This window comes from Leopardus geoffroyi, chromosome C3 (genome assembly GCF_018350155.1).
Source record: "Leopardus geoffroyi isolate Oge1 chromosome C3, O.geoffroyi_Oge1_pat1.0, whole genome shotgun sequence".
Classification (NCBI taxonomy): domain Eukaryota; kingdom Metazoa; phylum Chordata; class Mammalia; order Carnivora; family Felidae; genus Leopardus; species Leopardus geoffroyi.
Genome location: NC_059338.1, coordinates 71,895,759 through 71,912,238, shown reverse-complemented (window position 1 = coordinate 71,912,238; position 16,480 = coordinate 71,895,759). Strand labels below are relative to the sequence as shown.

The following is a 16,480-nucleotide window of genomic DNA, read 5'->3' as shown; positions in this document are numbered from 1 at the left end:
ATTTGTTTGTGGTTTTAGCATTTGATCTGTTTCCTCCTCTTTAGACATCATCTTGCAAATAGACCAAAACATCTGGTTGCTTTAGCATGCAGAGATGGAGTATTTTTTTAAGTTTATTTTTCAGAGAGAGAGAAACAGATAGAACATGCACGGGAACGTGAGCAGGGGAGGGGAAGAGACAGGGAGACAGAGCCCCATGCTGGGCTCAAACTCAGGAACCATGAGATCACGACCTGAGCCTAAGTCAGACGGGCAACCGCTCAACCAACTGAGCCACTCAGGTACCCCAAGAGACTAAGTATTTTAAATAAGGCAAAACAGTTACAGGGGAGAGTGTATGAGTTCGCTCAAAGAGAGGTCCCAGCTACGCTCGGACCACAGGCACCCGAGGCCACCTGAGACTCTGTGCTTTAGTTCTAAGGCGGGGATGATGGAAGCCGAGAGGGAGCTGGACAAGAGGTGGCATGTGGATATCGTGGCCTGACGTTAGAGACTGTGCCCGGTGCCCGGTGTGGGCCAATCAGACAAGTTGTGCACGAGCCGCAGTCCTCCCTCAAAGTTGGGCCTATCCTCCCACCAGAGCTAGAAGGTCTCCCAGGTGCTGACATTTGAGCAGGGGGAGAGGCTAGGAGTCTGCTGGTGACCAACTTTAAATGGCATGGAGACTTATGTGCTGAGGTTGTCATTCTTGCACATGTGGTGGTTTCAGAAAAGAGGTGTGAGGGGAATAGAAAAGTGTCACCTTCTTTACCCTCGTCCTTACTTCTCCTTTAAATCAAACCAGAGCTTCAATTAGATAAAACTACCATAACATAAAATCCAAGATTCCAGTGTTTTTACTAGATTCACAATATTGAGGTGTCACTACTATTTAATTACAGAACATTTTATACCCCAAAGAGAAACGGGCTTCCGCCAACAGCCAGGAAGCGTAGGACCTCTCTTGCAAAGTAGGCAGTTATTTCTGCAGGAAAGTGAAAAAACATTTGCAAAGAAAGTGAGACTTCAGGTCAGCAGCGGTGAGGCGGTGCCACACGCACGGTCAGCCCGGTCCTCCCCCGGGGCAGCCACGAGAGCGTCCGACGCCAACCCTCCACTTCTGTGCCCCAGCAAGGGTGTGCAAACTCTGGCGAAATCATGAGGCTGATGCTCTGAAAGTCTCTCCCCTTCCAGCAACTATAAATAATCACAAACTTGTACAAGAAAACCTGCGTGTCTGGGCTGGCCAAAAAAAAAAGAGAGGGCCCCCTCTAATTCCCTAAATGAGAAGAATCACAGACTAGGGAGCAGCACGCACAGCAGCCCCCGGGGACAGGCGTGGGTCCGGTTCTGTGAGGGAAAGGATGCGAGACAGAGGCCCAGGCAGGATCAGAAGATGGGACCAGAAGCCCACGGGAAGGCAGGACTGCGGAGAACAGACGACGTGGTGCAGAAACTCTGTCCAGCAGCATCGGGAGAAGACAAGGAAGCTGAGCTCCACGAGGCTGGGGCTGAGGAGGACTATGTCCCCGCCTGAGAACGCGGATCCTTCTCGCACCAGTGGAGCCTTCGGGGGCCCTCCCAGGCTGAGTAATTCACACAAACGTGGCCCTGGGCAAGGGACCGTGCTCGGGTAACAGGAAGAGGCCACCTAAAGGCTCAGGTGGAGCACAGCCTGGGCCCAGGCCCCACCTGCCGGGAGACCAGATGTCCCGGGAGTGGACGTCAGGTTTTTGTTATTTTATTTCATTTTATTTCATTTGAATTTTACTTTATTTTTGAGGATTTTTCTAACGTTTATTTTTGAGAGAGAGAAAGAGAGAGAGAGAGGGAGGGAGGCAGACAGAGAGGGAGACAGAGAATCCAAAGCAGGCTGCACGCTGTCAGTGCAAAGCCCCGTGTGGGGCTCCAACCCACAAACCATGAGATCATGACCTGGGCTGAAGTCGGATGCACAACCGACTGAGCCGCCCAGCCGCGCTCGGAGGTCACGGATTTTAAAGGCAAGGCTATTTGTGTATGGAAAGAATGACAAGGCACAAGATGATGATTCTTAAGCACGGTGTCTCCAGGTAAGAGGAAGGATTTTTAGAAAGAGCCCAACAGACACCCACAGCCAAACCTCAGGAGATGGCACGCAGGTTACACGAAAAGGGACCCCCACGAAGCACTCCTACAGCACGGCCGGAGGAGCACAGAGAAGCAGAAACGACCCGGAGACGCTTTCACTGCAGGATGTTTGCAAGGTGTGTGACGCCACTCTCGTTCCAAGGTCCTTCGAGGCGGAGGAGGCACCAAGGCCTCGAGAGGCGGGCCCGGCAGCGAGGGTTCCGCTGGCATCTATGCCAGGGATGAGCCGCGAGGCCGTGCGGCTGCACGAATTCTCTGAGCCTCGGCTTTGCCGCGGGCGACACGGGGACAGTCCCGGTGCTCACCTGCCAGGGCTGCCGTGAAGATCAGGAGAGCCTGTGCCCCGCTGCACAGAGGGACTCACACACACTGCCTCCAGGGGAGCAGTTTGGATTCCGGGCCTGCCCGCCAGCAGCCAGCAGGTGTCCCCACAGGGCAGGGCCTCAGGGAAGGAGACTTGGCAGTGGCAGGAGCCACAATCCCCCTGCTGAGCGCCTATTGAAGCAGCTGTGCTTTCCCAAGGCCGACCTGCCTCCCTGGGGCCTGTGAAAGGGGAATGGCTGCATAGAGTGCCCGCGGGAAGACCCCGCAGCTCGGCGGGAGAAGGGCTGGGCCGGCATGGCAAGCCCAGGCTCCAGCTTGTGCCCGTGTGCCCCCCCCCGGGTCCCCAGGGCCCTCTCTTCCTGCCTCCACGTGCCCTTCAGCTGCGCCTGGCTGGGGCACGGAGAAGACCTCCTCCCGGCAGCAGCCCTCCTGCACCGGGCCCAGCAAGGAAGGCGCACACTCTTTCCTCCTCCAGGGAGTCCGCACGGGGAACACACGCCAGCGGGCCACTCGGCGGGGCCCGGGGCTGGCCCAGGCACATGTGCGGCCCCTCCGTCATTGCTTTGCTGTGAGCTGAGTGCCCAGTTCTTCCCCAGTGAGGTGGGGGTGGGGAAGGAGGGGGAGCAGAGCCACCCCACCACTCACCCTTGCCTCCCGGCCCCTTTCCACGCCGGGGGCGTCACCTGGCTGCAGGCGGCGTGGGACAGGCTGCTCGCTCCTGCCATCTAGGAGATCCCAGCCACCTCACAGCTGTCCAAAACCCCTTCCTCCCATGAGGTCAGGGGTGGCCCTTGTCCTGAGGACCACTGTGGGAGGCCAGCCGGGCACGGCGCACAGACGGCTTCGTTGAAGGGAGCGTGTGGCTGTGCCTGGCTGAGGTGGCTTCTCTGTGGTCACCCTGCAGCCCGCCAGAGGAGATCACCACCCTCCCTGCTTTCAGAGGAGTCTCATGGGCCCAGATGTCCACCTCAGCTCCTCGGTGGCTATTGTAAGAAACAATACTCCTGACCTGCTTACCCAGGCCCTCGGCTGGGTGCTTCAGTCACAGTCCCAGAGCACTGGCAGGGCCGGGAGGAGCCCAGGTGGACTGAGCAGAGCAGGTAGGGGGACGACTCACGGCCCAGCTTCAAGGCCTAGGCTGGCAAGACCAATGCAGACAAAGAGTCTGGCCTTTGGAGTGGCGGTGAGCAGGACAGGGGCGCCAACCTGTCTGTTCTGCGTGGGGGCGGGTTGAGGACAGAGGGGATATGAGATTGGACAGGCAGGTGGGGGTGGGGGCGGATCTGAAGCCCCTGGAGCTAGTGTTGGGGGCGACGGGGGGCCAAGGCCCTCCGATGGTGCTCCTGGCTGGAGAAGGCGCTGGTGGCACTGGGCTCACAGGCAGGACCTGCGGCCAGACTCATCCCCCTGCCCCTCGGTGCGAGGCGCCGGCTGGACAGTGCTGTGGCTCCAGAAGCAGGGTCCGTGGGAGAAAACAAGGGTGGCCGGGGGCAGGCCGAAGGGGGCTGGCGGCACCGCTGGCCCGACGGCGCGGTGACGTGACTAGTTGATGGCCCGGAAGGTGAGGAGGGGGCGGGTGGAGGGCACGAACACGAACTGGTAGGTCATCTTTACATCCTCCTGCCTGAGCGTCTCCACCAGGAAGCTTTTCAGCACCTAGGACAGAGGCACGGGTTCCACCTGGCCAAATGGTCAACCCCGATGTCCTGGTCCACCTTCCCTCGCCTTTCTGGACCCTACCTTTCGGGTCAGGCGCAGCGGAGGAGAAGGAGAGGCCGGTGGTCCCCAAGCAGGCCCCCCGGCACCCCCAGGCCCCGCCCACCCGCAGGCCACGCCCTGCCCGGTCGCATCCCGCTCCGCCCCCGGGCCACCCAGGCCCGCTCACGTGGTGCAGCAACAGCAGCATCTCTGTCTCTGCCAGGCGCCGCCCCAGGCACTGGCGCAGACCAAAGCCGAAGGCTAGGTGTGGGTATCTGGTGCCAGAGCCCCTGTTGTCCAGCCAGCGCTGGGGATGGTAGCACTCGGGCCTCTCAAACACAGAGGGGTTTCGACCCAGGGAGTAGAGTTGCACCTTGACCAATGTCTGCGGAGAGGTGGGGAGGGGCGGGGTCGGTGGCCCCAGGAGTGAGAAGGTCACGCGGGCTTGGCGTCTGCTGGAGGGGCTGTGGGGCCTCACTCACCCCTGCCGGGATGTGGTAGTTCTGCAGCACCACGTCCGAGGCCACCTTTCGGTCCACGGACATCCCCACGGGGTACAGCCTGTGGATGGGGGCACCCGACAGGGTCCTCAGCTGTCCCTGGGACCCTCGCTTCCCTTCGGCCACCTTCCTATCCCAGGATGCGCCGGCCTGGGGGAGCTGCCAGCCACCCTCCCGGGTCGCCTCTGGCACCGGGAAGCCTAGATCACGAGGAGCTGCTTCCTTGCACCTCCTGAGTCAGACAAAGTTCCCTGAGCCCGAGCAGCCCCCGGACACGGCGGACACGGCCGAGGATGGTGCCCGGGGCATCGAAGTGGGATCCCAGGGGGAGAAGAGCTCCTAACCCTTTCGGGAGAACAGGACGGGGTACAGGGTTGCATCTTGGGCGAAGCCGCTTCTCAGCCCCAGGACCTGGCGGCAGGCTCCCTGGGCACTGCCGTCCAGACAGTGGGGCCAGGACAGAGGCGGCAGCCGGGGCCTGCCACACCCACCTCAAGGTCTCCTTGAGGGCCGCCCGCAGCAGGGGCAGCTCCGAGGTTGCGCTCTGGGGATCCTGCGAGATCCTGGCCTCGGCCCCCAGGCTCTCCTGGCGTAGGGCCCGCTGCACTTCAGGGTTTCGAGCCAGCTCAAAGAGAGTCATCAACAGGGGGTAGGCCGTCTGCAGGAGCCACGGGTGCAGGGCTCAGACCTTGGCCCAGGCCACGCACCTCAGCCCCCGGGGCCTCTCCATCCCGGAAGACGGTCCTCCCTTGGGGGTGGGTCGCCTCAGATCCGCGGTGACGTGGACGCCCGGAGAAGGACTCATCCCAGGGATCTGGGACCTCAGGATCTAAAACCTAACACCTGGCTCCCTCAGGGAAGGTGTCCCCAGGCTCAGTAAAGATCCAGGCCTTCTCCAGCCCCTTCGAGGCCTGGTTCTCACCCTCCTCCGGGGTCCTTCCTCTCAGGGGTGTGTATGGGGGGGTGTTCTACTGCCCCAAACCGTTGGCACCCAGTAGGATTGTCGCCCGGACACCCGCAGGCAGGTCAGCCCAGACCTTGTGGTCGGAACATGGACGGCCCGCCCCGGCCCCTGAGTCGGCTGCAAATTTGGGGAGTTTCTCCACCGCAGGCCTGTGCCTCTCCTCGGAGCCCCGGGTGCCGGGTCCAGAGCACGACATCACAGATGCTGGTGCGTGAACCTGAGGTGGAGGGCCAGGAGGCTCTGGCTGCACTCCACACCCTGCGGCCTGCCCCCACCCCCAGGCTGCATGCCATCTGTTCTCTCTTGCACAAGCTGGAGCGCCGTGCGCCCCTTTCTGTCATCCGCCCGTCACCTCCGAAGCATCTCTGACCTGGGGCCAAATGGACTCTGTGCCTGGGAAGGGTTCCTGGTGCAGGCAGCCCTCCAGCTGCATCGCGGCCCTTCCCCTCTTCCCAGGACCCAGGCGACTGAATGGTGTCTGTGCTGCTCATGTCTCTGGGCTCGTCCACCCTGCACTGGGCCTAGAGTGTGGCATCCCACTCGGGGAACTGCAGACCCCTTCCCTTGAGGGTCAGTTCCCGGGCCCCCCACCCCAGGTCAGAGCCTTCTGTCAGCTCAGAACAGGAGCCTGCAGGAGACACGGGCACGGGGGGCACGCAGCCTGGGGTCAGGAGGCTCCATGGCCTAGGGCAGGGCTGGTTGCCGTCCTGACCGTGTCCACGCTCCCGGTGGTGAGCTCGATGGAGTTGGCCCGGATGGCCTCGAGGCTCAGGTCCGCGTGCGTCAGCAGCTCCCCCACGATGCCGCTGTAGTGCTCCGGGCGGCTGAGGGCCAGCTCCTGGTAGATTTTCTGGATGGCATTGTTGGCTGTGGGGCACGGAGAGACAGGGGCCGGGGCACTTCTCCTCATGCCCCTGCCCATGTGCTCAGCACCGGCCCGGCCCGGCCTCACCGCCAAGCCTCTCGGGGCCACAAAGGCCCCCGAGGTGACCTCAGCCCTCCCCCTGCCTGTGGGGACAGGAAACCGGGGACCCCGGTGTCCCTGGCATTCAGCGCTTGCCCGGTCTCTGGCCCTCACCATACTGGAAGATGTAGTCCCAGGACTCAAAGTGCTCCTTCCACAGCTGGGTGCTTGTCCAGGGTGATAGGGCCCTGGGCATGAACATGAGCTGCACGGTAGACTTTAACATGGCCTTCAAAGCCCGGAGAAAGTTCAGGCTGGCAGGACTTGGGCTGTGGCCAAGGAGGCCCAGCCGCTCTCCAAAAAGGGCTAGATTGCTGGCTGTGGACAGGGAACGGTTGCTGAGCCCAGGGTGGCCGCCAGCGTCACGGGGGCCTCAGCCCCGTTCCCGGCCGGTCCCGGCTTCCCCGAGCCCTGACCCCCCTTCCCTCCCACCCTGACCCCGCGGACCTTCTATGGTGTAGTAGAGGATGCTGGGCTGCATGTCCATGGTCAGACTCCCCCGGGCATTCTGCAGCACTCTCGACTTCAGGGCCTTCGAGAAATCCCTTGCCACCCAGTCCACCATGGGCAGGTACTTCTGGACGGCCTGAGGCGACAGCATGTCTGGGTTCAGCTTCAGTCGGTTCATGCGCCATTCGGGCCCGTTTCTGTAGAGCAGAGAGAGGCGCTTCAGGGGAGCCCGAGTCAGCAGCCCGGGGCCAGCCCTGGACCATCTTCCTCGTCTCCAAGGGGAAGGGGCGAGGCAGGGAGCGGCCCACTGGTCCCAGGGGGCAGGCTGCCTGCCTGGGGGTGTGAGCGCCAGCCCTTTCCCTCAGGGAGGCCTTGTGTGCTGGGCCCAGGGTGCCCCCCTGGAAGGTGGGGCCGAGCCCAGGACCTCTGCCTGGCCGTGCCGCCTGGGTTCGTGGAGTTTGTTCACGCACACCTGCAGGCCCCTGGGCTGGCACGTCAGCAGCTGTCCGGGCTCTCCCTGTCCCTGAAGGCAGGGGAGAGGTGGGCCAGCCAGCTCCAGAGTGAGGGGCCCCCGGCAACCTTCTCCTTCCAACCCTCCCTGCTCTGAGAATGATGCTTCTGGGCCGGTCCCACATCCCCTGTCCACCCAAGAGGATACACACACGCACACACACACGCGCACACACACACGTGCTCACACACACACCCACCTACAGCTTAGCTCCTGGGCAAAGGTGCCTTCTTCCCCCGTCCCCCTTCTCCCCAACGCCCCCTCCCCAGCCCCGGCCTCTCTCCTCCTCAGCCACCTGGGCTCTAGTCAATGCCAGTGGGTCCTCAGGCCCCAGCACATGCTGACACGTTCCCGAGCCCCTAGCCCCGACTCTCCTCCCGCTGCCCTGGGCTTCCCGCCCTGACCTGTAGGAAGGGAGAAGCCCACCCCGCACGGGGAGTCCACGGAGGCCTGTGCAGCCTGGGGGCTCCCTGATGGCAGCGATCATCCGTCCTCCTCTCTGAGGCCGCGGCCCCGCTGCCCCTCCTCAGCCCCAGGACACACATGATCCCCAAGGGGTGGGCACCCAGCGGGAGCCGGCGGCCGCTCTCCCGCCCCAACCTGGACGGGCCTTGGGCAGGCCCGCTTGCCATCAGCCCTGCCCCGCCCCTCCCCGCCCCTGCCCACCCAGACTCCCTCTCACAGCAAGAACACGCCACATTTGTGCCCGCGATGCTCTCGGTAGGCCAGCCAGGGGTCCAGGGGCGGCCGCCACGGTTGATGGCCGTCCACTTGCTGTAGCCTCTGCACATCCTCGGGCAGCATCAGGAGCACCATGCGTGTCCCTCCCACGTCATACCTGTGGGACGAAGCTCACAGCCCTGCTGGGGGACCCGTGCCTTCCCCCAGGCCTCACTGTGCAGGACCAAGGCGGCCCGTCTCCCCCGGGCCTGTCCCTTCTCCCGGACTGGGACTCTCCCGGAGCGGGCAGTCCCTCCCGCGGTCTGACCCAAGCCTCTCCTGCTCTGCTGTCCGCGCTCTGCCCTCTCAGCCGCGGCCAGGGAGTGCTCCCTCCTCCCCAAGAGCCGCAGTCTCCAGGTGCCAGGCCCAGAACCCCCGCTGCTCGGCACCCACCCCGCCTCCCCGGGGACGCAGAGCACAGGCAGCAGTGCGCCTGGCCCGGACTCAGCAGCCTCTAGGGAGAGCCGCACAGGTGCTGTGGCTGAGGTGGGCGGGGAGGCCTTTACCTGAAAATGGGCCCCAGCTCCTGGAAGAGCTGGTGCACCTCCAGGTGAAGGTTCTCCAGGCGCCGCTCCTTCCAGATCTGCAGCAACCTCATCCACCTGTTGCCGGGACAGCGCGGTATGGCTTCGAAGGGCAGCACCGTCTTGGGGGCCGGAGCAGCTCCGGCGCCCGATGCGCGTGCCCTGCCCGGGGACGGCCAGGGCCCTGCCAGCCACACTCGTGCCTTTGCCCCGAATGCCATCCTGCTGCTCCCTCCGCCCCCCGTCAGCGCAATTCTTTTATCTCGCTGGAGGCCTGGGCCTGCGGCCTGATCGCGTCATGGGAGAAGTTGTCCCTGGACCAGGCCAGGAAACCCGCAGCGGGGGTCAGGGCTGGAGGCCTCCAGAGGAGACTGATGGGCACCTTGTGCCACGATTTCGCAAGGCCTGCTGGCTGCTGGATGTGGAGAGCAGGGCAGGGTCTGGATCGGGGGCTGAGTGGGGCTGGCGGGTTGTGAGCACTTCCCTCCTCCCCGGTGGGGAAGGGAGCAAGATGGATGGGGCCCCTTATCTAATCGAGAGACGCAGGGGCCTGCGCTGTTCTCCTCTCCTTTCTACAAGGACCAGAGCAGGAAGCAGTGGGCAGCCATGAGTCCCACAGACCTACGTGCCTTCTGTCCGCTCTTCCCAGATCATAGGCTGGGTGCAGGGAACGCCCACGTGAGCCGACAAGGGTCCCCGCCCGGGAGGGCTTTCAGGGCACTTAGGGGACTCCAGCGACCCAACTGTGGGTGGCACCGATGTGGCCGGCACCCCGTCTGGCTGGCTCTGCTGCCTCAGCTCTGGGGCAGCGAATGCCCAGGACACGAGCCAGCCACTCCTCAGGCGGGGAAATGAGGCACCGCTTGCCTGGCCCCCGTGTGGCCCCCGCAGGGGCGGCGCTCAGTGCACAGGCCCTCCTTTCTCACCCGGAAGCCTGCGCTCAGGGGTGCGGACCCAGAGCTCAGGCCAGTGGCGGGAGGACCAAGTCCACAATGGGGGCTGTGGGCGTGGGCTCCCACCCTCTGGAGGGTGGATCCCGGGTTTGGGGTCCCAGGGCACCTCACCCACGTCAGGCGGGGTTCCCCCGAGGTGGCTCTGGCCATCATCGTTCCCATTTTCAGAGGAGGGGACACAAGCCCTGGGTTCCTGCCACCCTCAGGGCCCCCAACGTGTCACAGGGGCCCCGCGGCCCTGGCTCCTGCTGGGCCCCCAGCCCTGACCGTGATTTGGGGCGGGGAGGGGGCGATGGGGTAGCCGCGGCTGGGGCTCTGGAGGCAGCATGGAGGCTGCGTGCGGGTGTCGGTGGGAAGGGCCAAGATCTGAGTTCTTCAAGGGTACTTCAGTGGGATCCTGTCCCTGCTCCGGTCGTTGCTCCGGGGAGTCTTCGGCGGGGCGAGGAGTCACGACTGCCCAGGCCCCTTCAGCAAGCTGCCACGTGCGCGTGCCTCAGCCCCGAACGGTGGGCACGCCTTGCTTTGACAGAGAAGCAGGCTGAAGCCACAGCGGCCCAGGCCACGCCGTCCCCGCCTGCTGCCGACCCTCCACCCCCAGCGGCGGCCCAGGCGGCGGAAGTCGTGGGCGCCCTCTGGAGGCCCGCGGGCCAACTGCAGCCGCGCCTCGGGCCTCGCCCCCAGCGGGGACTGTCCCCGCCCCCCGTCGTCTGCCCACCGCGGGTCCAGGCGGCCCCTCTTCTCGAAGCGCGGCTCTTAAGGGGCCCTGGGATCCAGCGGCTTCCACGCACGTATATCCACTGCATTACGCTGCCAACCAGAGTGTCGGCGATAGGAAAAGCTGGCGGAAGTGGGGACCACGGGCCAAGGCCCAGTCGGGGAGCACGGTCTCTGAGGCGGTGCGTTCCCACCGCAGAGTGTGCAGGGTTGGAAACGAGTGCGTGCACCCGTCCTTCCGCGCTGCAGTGAGCAGGAGCCGCCACGGGACGTGGCGCAGGAGAAGCGCGTCATCGTGTCCGGGCATACAGCGGGCTTCCCAACACGAGTGGGGAGCGCTGTCCCAGGGCCCACGTGGGAAGGACGCGCGACCGTGGAGGGTCAGGTGACAAGACGGCACTGAGGGACAAGAGACACGTCTCAGAAGCTCACAACAGCACGACACACTTTGCCTGGTTTCCAGCACGGCTGATGTGCAGACAATGCAATGCACCAAATACCGGCCGTTTACCACCAGGCCCCAAGGTTTGGGAGAGACAGGGACTGAGTGATGGGGCCTGGTGTTGGGGGACAGGAAGGCGGGTTCCCTGGGGATGTGCAGCTAGATGTGCTTTGCTGCTTGTCTTCTAGGACTTGGGTTGGGTCCGGTGCTCGTTCCACCCCCAAAGATCGGGTCTGGGAAAAGGCAATAGGTCTCGAGGCCCCTGGTCCTCTGCAGGTGGTCCACGGCTACCAGTGCGTAGAGGCTGCTTCGGCCGGAGTGGGGGGGGGACACAGTCCCCAGGTTGCTGAGGGTCAAAGGCAACAGCGGCCCCTCCCCTGCTGCCTGCTGAGGACAGTAGGGGACAGGGCCCCAGCCACTTGGTCTAGAGCTGTGAACACAGGAAGTGCTCCCACAGCCATCATAGGGAGGGGAGGTGCTCCCGGGCTCCGAGCTGACTGATGCTCGGAGCTCCCATTCCAGTGTAATAACCGGCTGGAAACAAACCAGCAATCCGAAAACCAGAGAATGGATCCCACAGCGTCCTGCACCTTATGCGTCCAGTCAGGACTCCGCGGTCCTGTGGGCAGCTCTGGGAGGTCATGGGACTCCACGCGCAGCATGCCGGCCTTCTAGCTTGATCTTCCCAGCCCGGCCTCATGGCCTGCAGGGGTGCCATGGCTTAAGATTCAGTCTGTGTTTCTTGAATGAACAAACGCCTGAGCACATACAGCCCTCGTGTGCACACACCAGCCGCTGCCTGGCGCGCGGTGTCCCCTTCGCCCCTGGGTTCTCCGATGATGCCGTGGAGAACACAAATGGCTTTGTAGGGATCAGGGCTTCTCCAAGCTCCATACCTTTGTGCTTCCTCTGTGCAGGATCAACTCTGCGCCCTATGAGTCTGAGTCTGTATCATTCATATTCTGCTTCCCTGTCCTACACTTTTAAAAACACAGAGCTCACTGCTTCGAACTTGGGTCTGCATGAGTCTGCAGCCAGCAGTAGGAGGGTGTGTGTTCACGTGTGTGCATGTTGCCCTCCTCCTAGTTCTCTCCCTCTGCCACCCAACATGCCAGCCAGTTTGAGATGGAACAGAGTGGAAGACAGAAAGAAGGGTGTCACCGAATCTTGCCATCCTAAGCTGTCCTCACACTCTCTAAGGTCGGCAGGTGTTTAGACCTGACACCTTCTGTGGCGGGCGCTTCTCCTATGCAGCTGTCTCTTGCAGTGCCCTTGACATAGCCCAATGCATCTCTATTCTGGGTGGTCGCTGGAGAAGCCTCTGAAAGCCCAAGGGCTCATGCAGTGCATTCGTCTGCACCTGTGGCTCCGGGGCCTCCGTCCTTCTAGGTGCCTACTGAGCAGGTTGCAAAAGGGACCCATGCTGGCTCTTGGTCCCAAGGGGCCCTCCTCTGGCCACTGAAGACACTAGTGCACCTCCCATCCCAGGATCCTGGGTGCAGCTGTTTCCTTTTGGTCGATAGTCGCCTGGGATGTAAATTTCTATCCTGTGACTTTAAACCTTTCAGTGACTTGTGTCTGAGACGTTCCTCCCTGGAGCGCCAGTGTGTCTTGTTTTCTGCAGCTTTCTGTGGCTTTCTGTGGCTTTCTGTATATAGTATTGTGTTATCTGGAAATAGGGAAAGTTTTACTTCTCCCTTACCAATTGATAGCCTTTATTTCTTTTTCTTGTCTGAATCCCATGGCTAGGACTTCCAGGACTATGTTGAATAACAGTGGTGAGAGTGGACATCCTTGGCTGTTCCCGACCTTAGGGGGAAAGCTCTCAGGTTTTCCCCACTGAGTGTGATGTTACCTGTGGGTTTTTTCATATATGGCCTTTATTATGTTGAGGTATGTTCCCTTTTGTAAACCTACTTTGTTGAGGGTTTTTTTTTGTCATAAATCAATGTTGTACTTCTGTCAAATGCCTTTCCTGCATCTACTGAAATGATCATATGGTTTTTATTCTTTCTCGTGTTGATATGATGTATCACATTCATTGATTTGCGAATATCGAGCCACATTTGCACCCTGGAATAAATCCCACTTGATTGTGACGAATGATTTTTTTTAATGTACCGTTGGATTCACTTTGCTAATATTTTGTTAAGGATTTTTACGTCTATGCTCGCCTGAGCTATTGGCCTGTAGTTTTATTTTTTAGTGGTGTGTTTATCTGGTTTGGGAATCAGGGTAATGCTGGCCTCATAGAATGAGTTTGGTAGATTTTCTTTCTCTTCTATTTTTTGGAATAGTTTGAGAAGAATAATATTAACTCTGCTTTAAATATTTGGTGGAGGGGCACCTCAGTGGCATCCGACTTGGGCTCAGGTCATGATTTCACGGTTCATGGGTTCAAGCCCCACATTGGGCTCTGCACTGACAGTGCAGAGCCTGCTTGGGATTCTCTCTCTCCCTCTCTCTCTGCCCCTCCCCTGCTCGTGCACTCTCTCTCTGTTTCTCAAAATAAATAAAGTTTAAAAAATATTAAAATAAATAAATAAATAAATATTTGGTAAAATTTGCCTGTGAAGCCATCTGGTCCTGGACTTTTGTTTGTTGAGAGTTCTTTGATTACTGGTTCAACTTCATTGGTAGTAATTGGTCTGTTCAAATTTTCTATTTCATCCTGATTCTGTTTGGGGAGGTTATATGTTTCTAGGAATGTACTCATATCTTCGGGTTATCCAGTTTGTTAGCATGTAATTTTTCATAACATCCTCTTATAATCTTTTTTATTTTCTGTGATGTCAGCTGTCATTTCTCCTCTTTCATTTCTGATTTCATTTATTTTTTTCTCTTTCTTTTCATCAGCCTAACAGTTGATCAATTTTATGTTTTCAAAACATAAACCAGCTCCTGGTTTCATTGATCTGTTCAATTGTTTTCTAGTCTCTATTTGATTTATTCATGCTCTAATCTTTATTATTTTCTTCCTTGTACTGGCTTTGGCCTTTGTTCTTCTGTTTCTAGCTCTTTCAGGTGTAAGTTTAGTTTGTTTGTTTGAGATTTTTCTTGCTTCTCGAGGTAGGCCTAACCTGCAAAACTGTCTGTCTTAGATCAGCTTTGCTGTGTCCCAAATATTTTGGACCATTGTGTGTTCACTTTCATATGTCCCCATATGTCTTTTTATTTCCTCTTTGATCTCTTAGTTGGCCCATTTGTTGGTTTAGCAGGATGTTATTTAGCCTCCATGTGTTTGTGCTCTTTCCAGATTTTTCCTTGTGGTTGATTTCTAGTTTCCTAGCATTGTGTTTGGAAGATGCATGATATGACTTCAGTCTTTTTAAACTTGTTGATACTTGTTTTGTGGCCTAACATATGCTCCATTCTGGAGAATGTTCCACGTCCACTTGAAAAGAATGTGTATTCCACTCTTTTAGGATGGAATGTTCTGAATATACCTATTAGATCCATCTAGTCCAGTGTGTCATTCAAAGCCATTGTTTCCTTGTTGATTTTCTATTTGGATGAGCTGTCCGTTGATGTAAGTGGGGTGTTATGATGGATTACTTTCTTTATGTTTGTAATAAGCTGCTTTATGTTTTGGGTACTCCCATCTTGGGTCCATAAAGAGTTTCAATTGTTATATCTTCATGTTGGATTGTCCTCCGTATGATTCTTTGTTTCTTGTTGCAGGCTTTATTTTAAAGTCTATTCTGTCGATATAAGTATTGCAGTCTGGCTTTCTTTTCACTTCCACTTGCATAATAAATGCTTTTCCATTCCTTCACTTTCAATCTGCAGGTATCCTTAGGTCCGGAATAGGTCTCTTGTAGGCAGCATAAAGATGTGTCTTGCCTTTTTATCCATTCTATCACCCTATGTCTTTTGATTGGAGCGTTTCGTCCATTTCCATTCAAAGTGATTACTGACAGGATGTACTTCTTGCCATTTTGGTTCTCGTTTTACGGTGGTTTTTGTGGTTCTCTGTTCCTTTCTTCTCTTGCTCTCTTCTCTCACATCTTGCTGGCTTTCTTTAGTGGTTGGATTCCTTTCTCTTTATTGTTTGTGTGTCCATTATAGGTTTTTGAGTTGTGGTGACCATTAGGTTTGTATACAACCTCCTCTGCATATAGCAGTCAGTCTGTGTTAAGTTGATGGTCACTTAAGCTTGAACACATTCGTTACTCCTCCCCACCCCGCCATGTTTTAGGCATATGGCATCATACTTTACATCCTTTCATTTTTGTTTCTATATTATTTTGTGAATCCTTTGACTGAATTTTAGTGGGATATACTTAATTTTGCTGCTTTTGTGCTTCCTACCTTTTTTTGTTTTTGTTTTTTACTCTACTTATGGTCTTTTCTTTCCACTCAGCATTCCCCTTAACATTTCTTGTAGGACTGGTTTATTGGTGATGAATTCCTTAACTTTTGTTTGTCTGGGAAACTCTTTCCCCCTCCTTCTGTTCTGAGTGACAGCCTTGCTGGATAGAGAATTCCTGGCTGCAGGCTTTCCCCCTTTCAGCACTTGGAATATATCATGCCACTTCCTTCTGGCCTGCCAAGTTTATGCTGAAAAATCTGCTGATAGCCTAACGGGGTGTCCCTTACATGTAACTGTTTTTTCTTTTGCTGCTTTTAAAATTCTCTATCACTTTTTGCATTTAATTATTAAGTGTCTTGGTGTGGACCTCCTTGTGTTGATTTGGTTGGAGGCTCTCTGTGCCTCTTGAATCTGGGTTTCTGTTTTCTTCCACAGATTTCGGAAGTTTTCAGCTATTATTTCTTTAAATAAGTTTTCTGCCCCCTTTTACTCTCTATTCTCCTTCTGGGACCCCTATAATGTGAATGTTATTACACTTGATGGTGTCGCGGAGTTCCTTTAAACTTAGTTCTCAGTTTTTATTGTTCCTTTTTCTTTTTGTTCAGCTTGGTTACTTTTCATTACTCTGTCCTCCAGGTCGCTGATCTGTTCTTCTGCCTCTTCTAATCTGCTATTAATTCCCTCTAGAGTATTTCTAACTTCAGTATTAAGTTTTTCATCTCTTATTCGTTCTTTTTTATATTTTCTATCTCTTTGCTGAAGGTCTCACTGGGACCCCTCACTCTTCTCAAGTCCAGTGAACATTTTTATGACCATTACCTTGAATAATTTATCAGGCATTTCTTATCTCTATTTCATTTAGTTCTTTTGCTGTGATTTTGTCCTGTTCTTTCATTTGGGAGGCATTCTTCTGCCTCATTTTGTGTAGCTTTCTATTCATCTCTGTGTGTTAGGGAGGTCAGCTACATCTTTTGATCTTGAAAGTAGCGGCCTTATGAAGAAGAGGTTTTGGGGTGCCGTGCAGCACAATGCCCCTTGTTCACCAGAACCATGCACTTTAGTGGTGTCTTCTATGTGGACTGCATGCATTCTGCTGTTGTGGCTGAGCTGTGTTTGTCTTCAGTCTAATTGGCTGCAGTGGCCCACAACAGGGGGTGGGCCCTGTGCTATTAAAGGGCCAGTCTGGGGCTGCTGTGGGCTTGTAGTTAGGTGGTGTCAGCAGTGAAACCAGATGCCTGCCCTCAGCCTGCTTGCTGGGACTACAGTCACACGAAGCTGCTGAATTTCCTTCCTTT

General features: G+C 57.3%; 1 protein-coding gene across 2 annotated transcripts; it reads right to left on the bottom strand.

Moving 5' to 3' along the window:
- Window positions 1-3,256: 3,256 nt before the first annotated feature.
- Window positions 3,257-8,985, bottom strand: LOC123586550 (cytochrome P450 11B1, mitochondrial-like). 2 transcript variants are annotated; one of them, XM_045455791.1, is made up of 9 exons: window positions 8,747-8,985; window positions 8,203-8,358; window positions 7,007-7,206; window positions 6,674-6,877; window positions 6,308-6,462; window positions 5,123-5,289; window positions 4,614-4,692; window positions 4,319-4,516; window positions 3,257-4,089 (listed from the first exon to the last, which is right to left on the bottom strand). In XM_045455791.1, exons 1-9 carry the CDS (start codon window positions 8,983-8,985, stop codon window positions 3,976-3,978), a joined length of 1,512 nt encoding a protein of 503 aa, XP_045311747.1. In that variant the 3' UTR covers window positions 3,257-3,975. The 2 variants fall into 2 exon arrangements, with proteins under 2 accessions (XP_045311747.1, XP_045311748.1); XM_045455792.1 differs by lacking the exon at window positions 4,319-4,516.
- Between the last annotated feature and the right edge of the window lie 7,495 nt (window positions 8,986-16,480).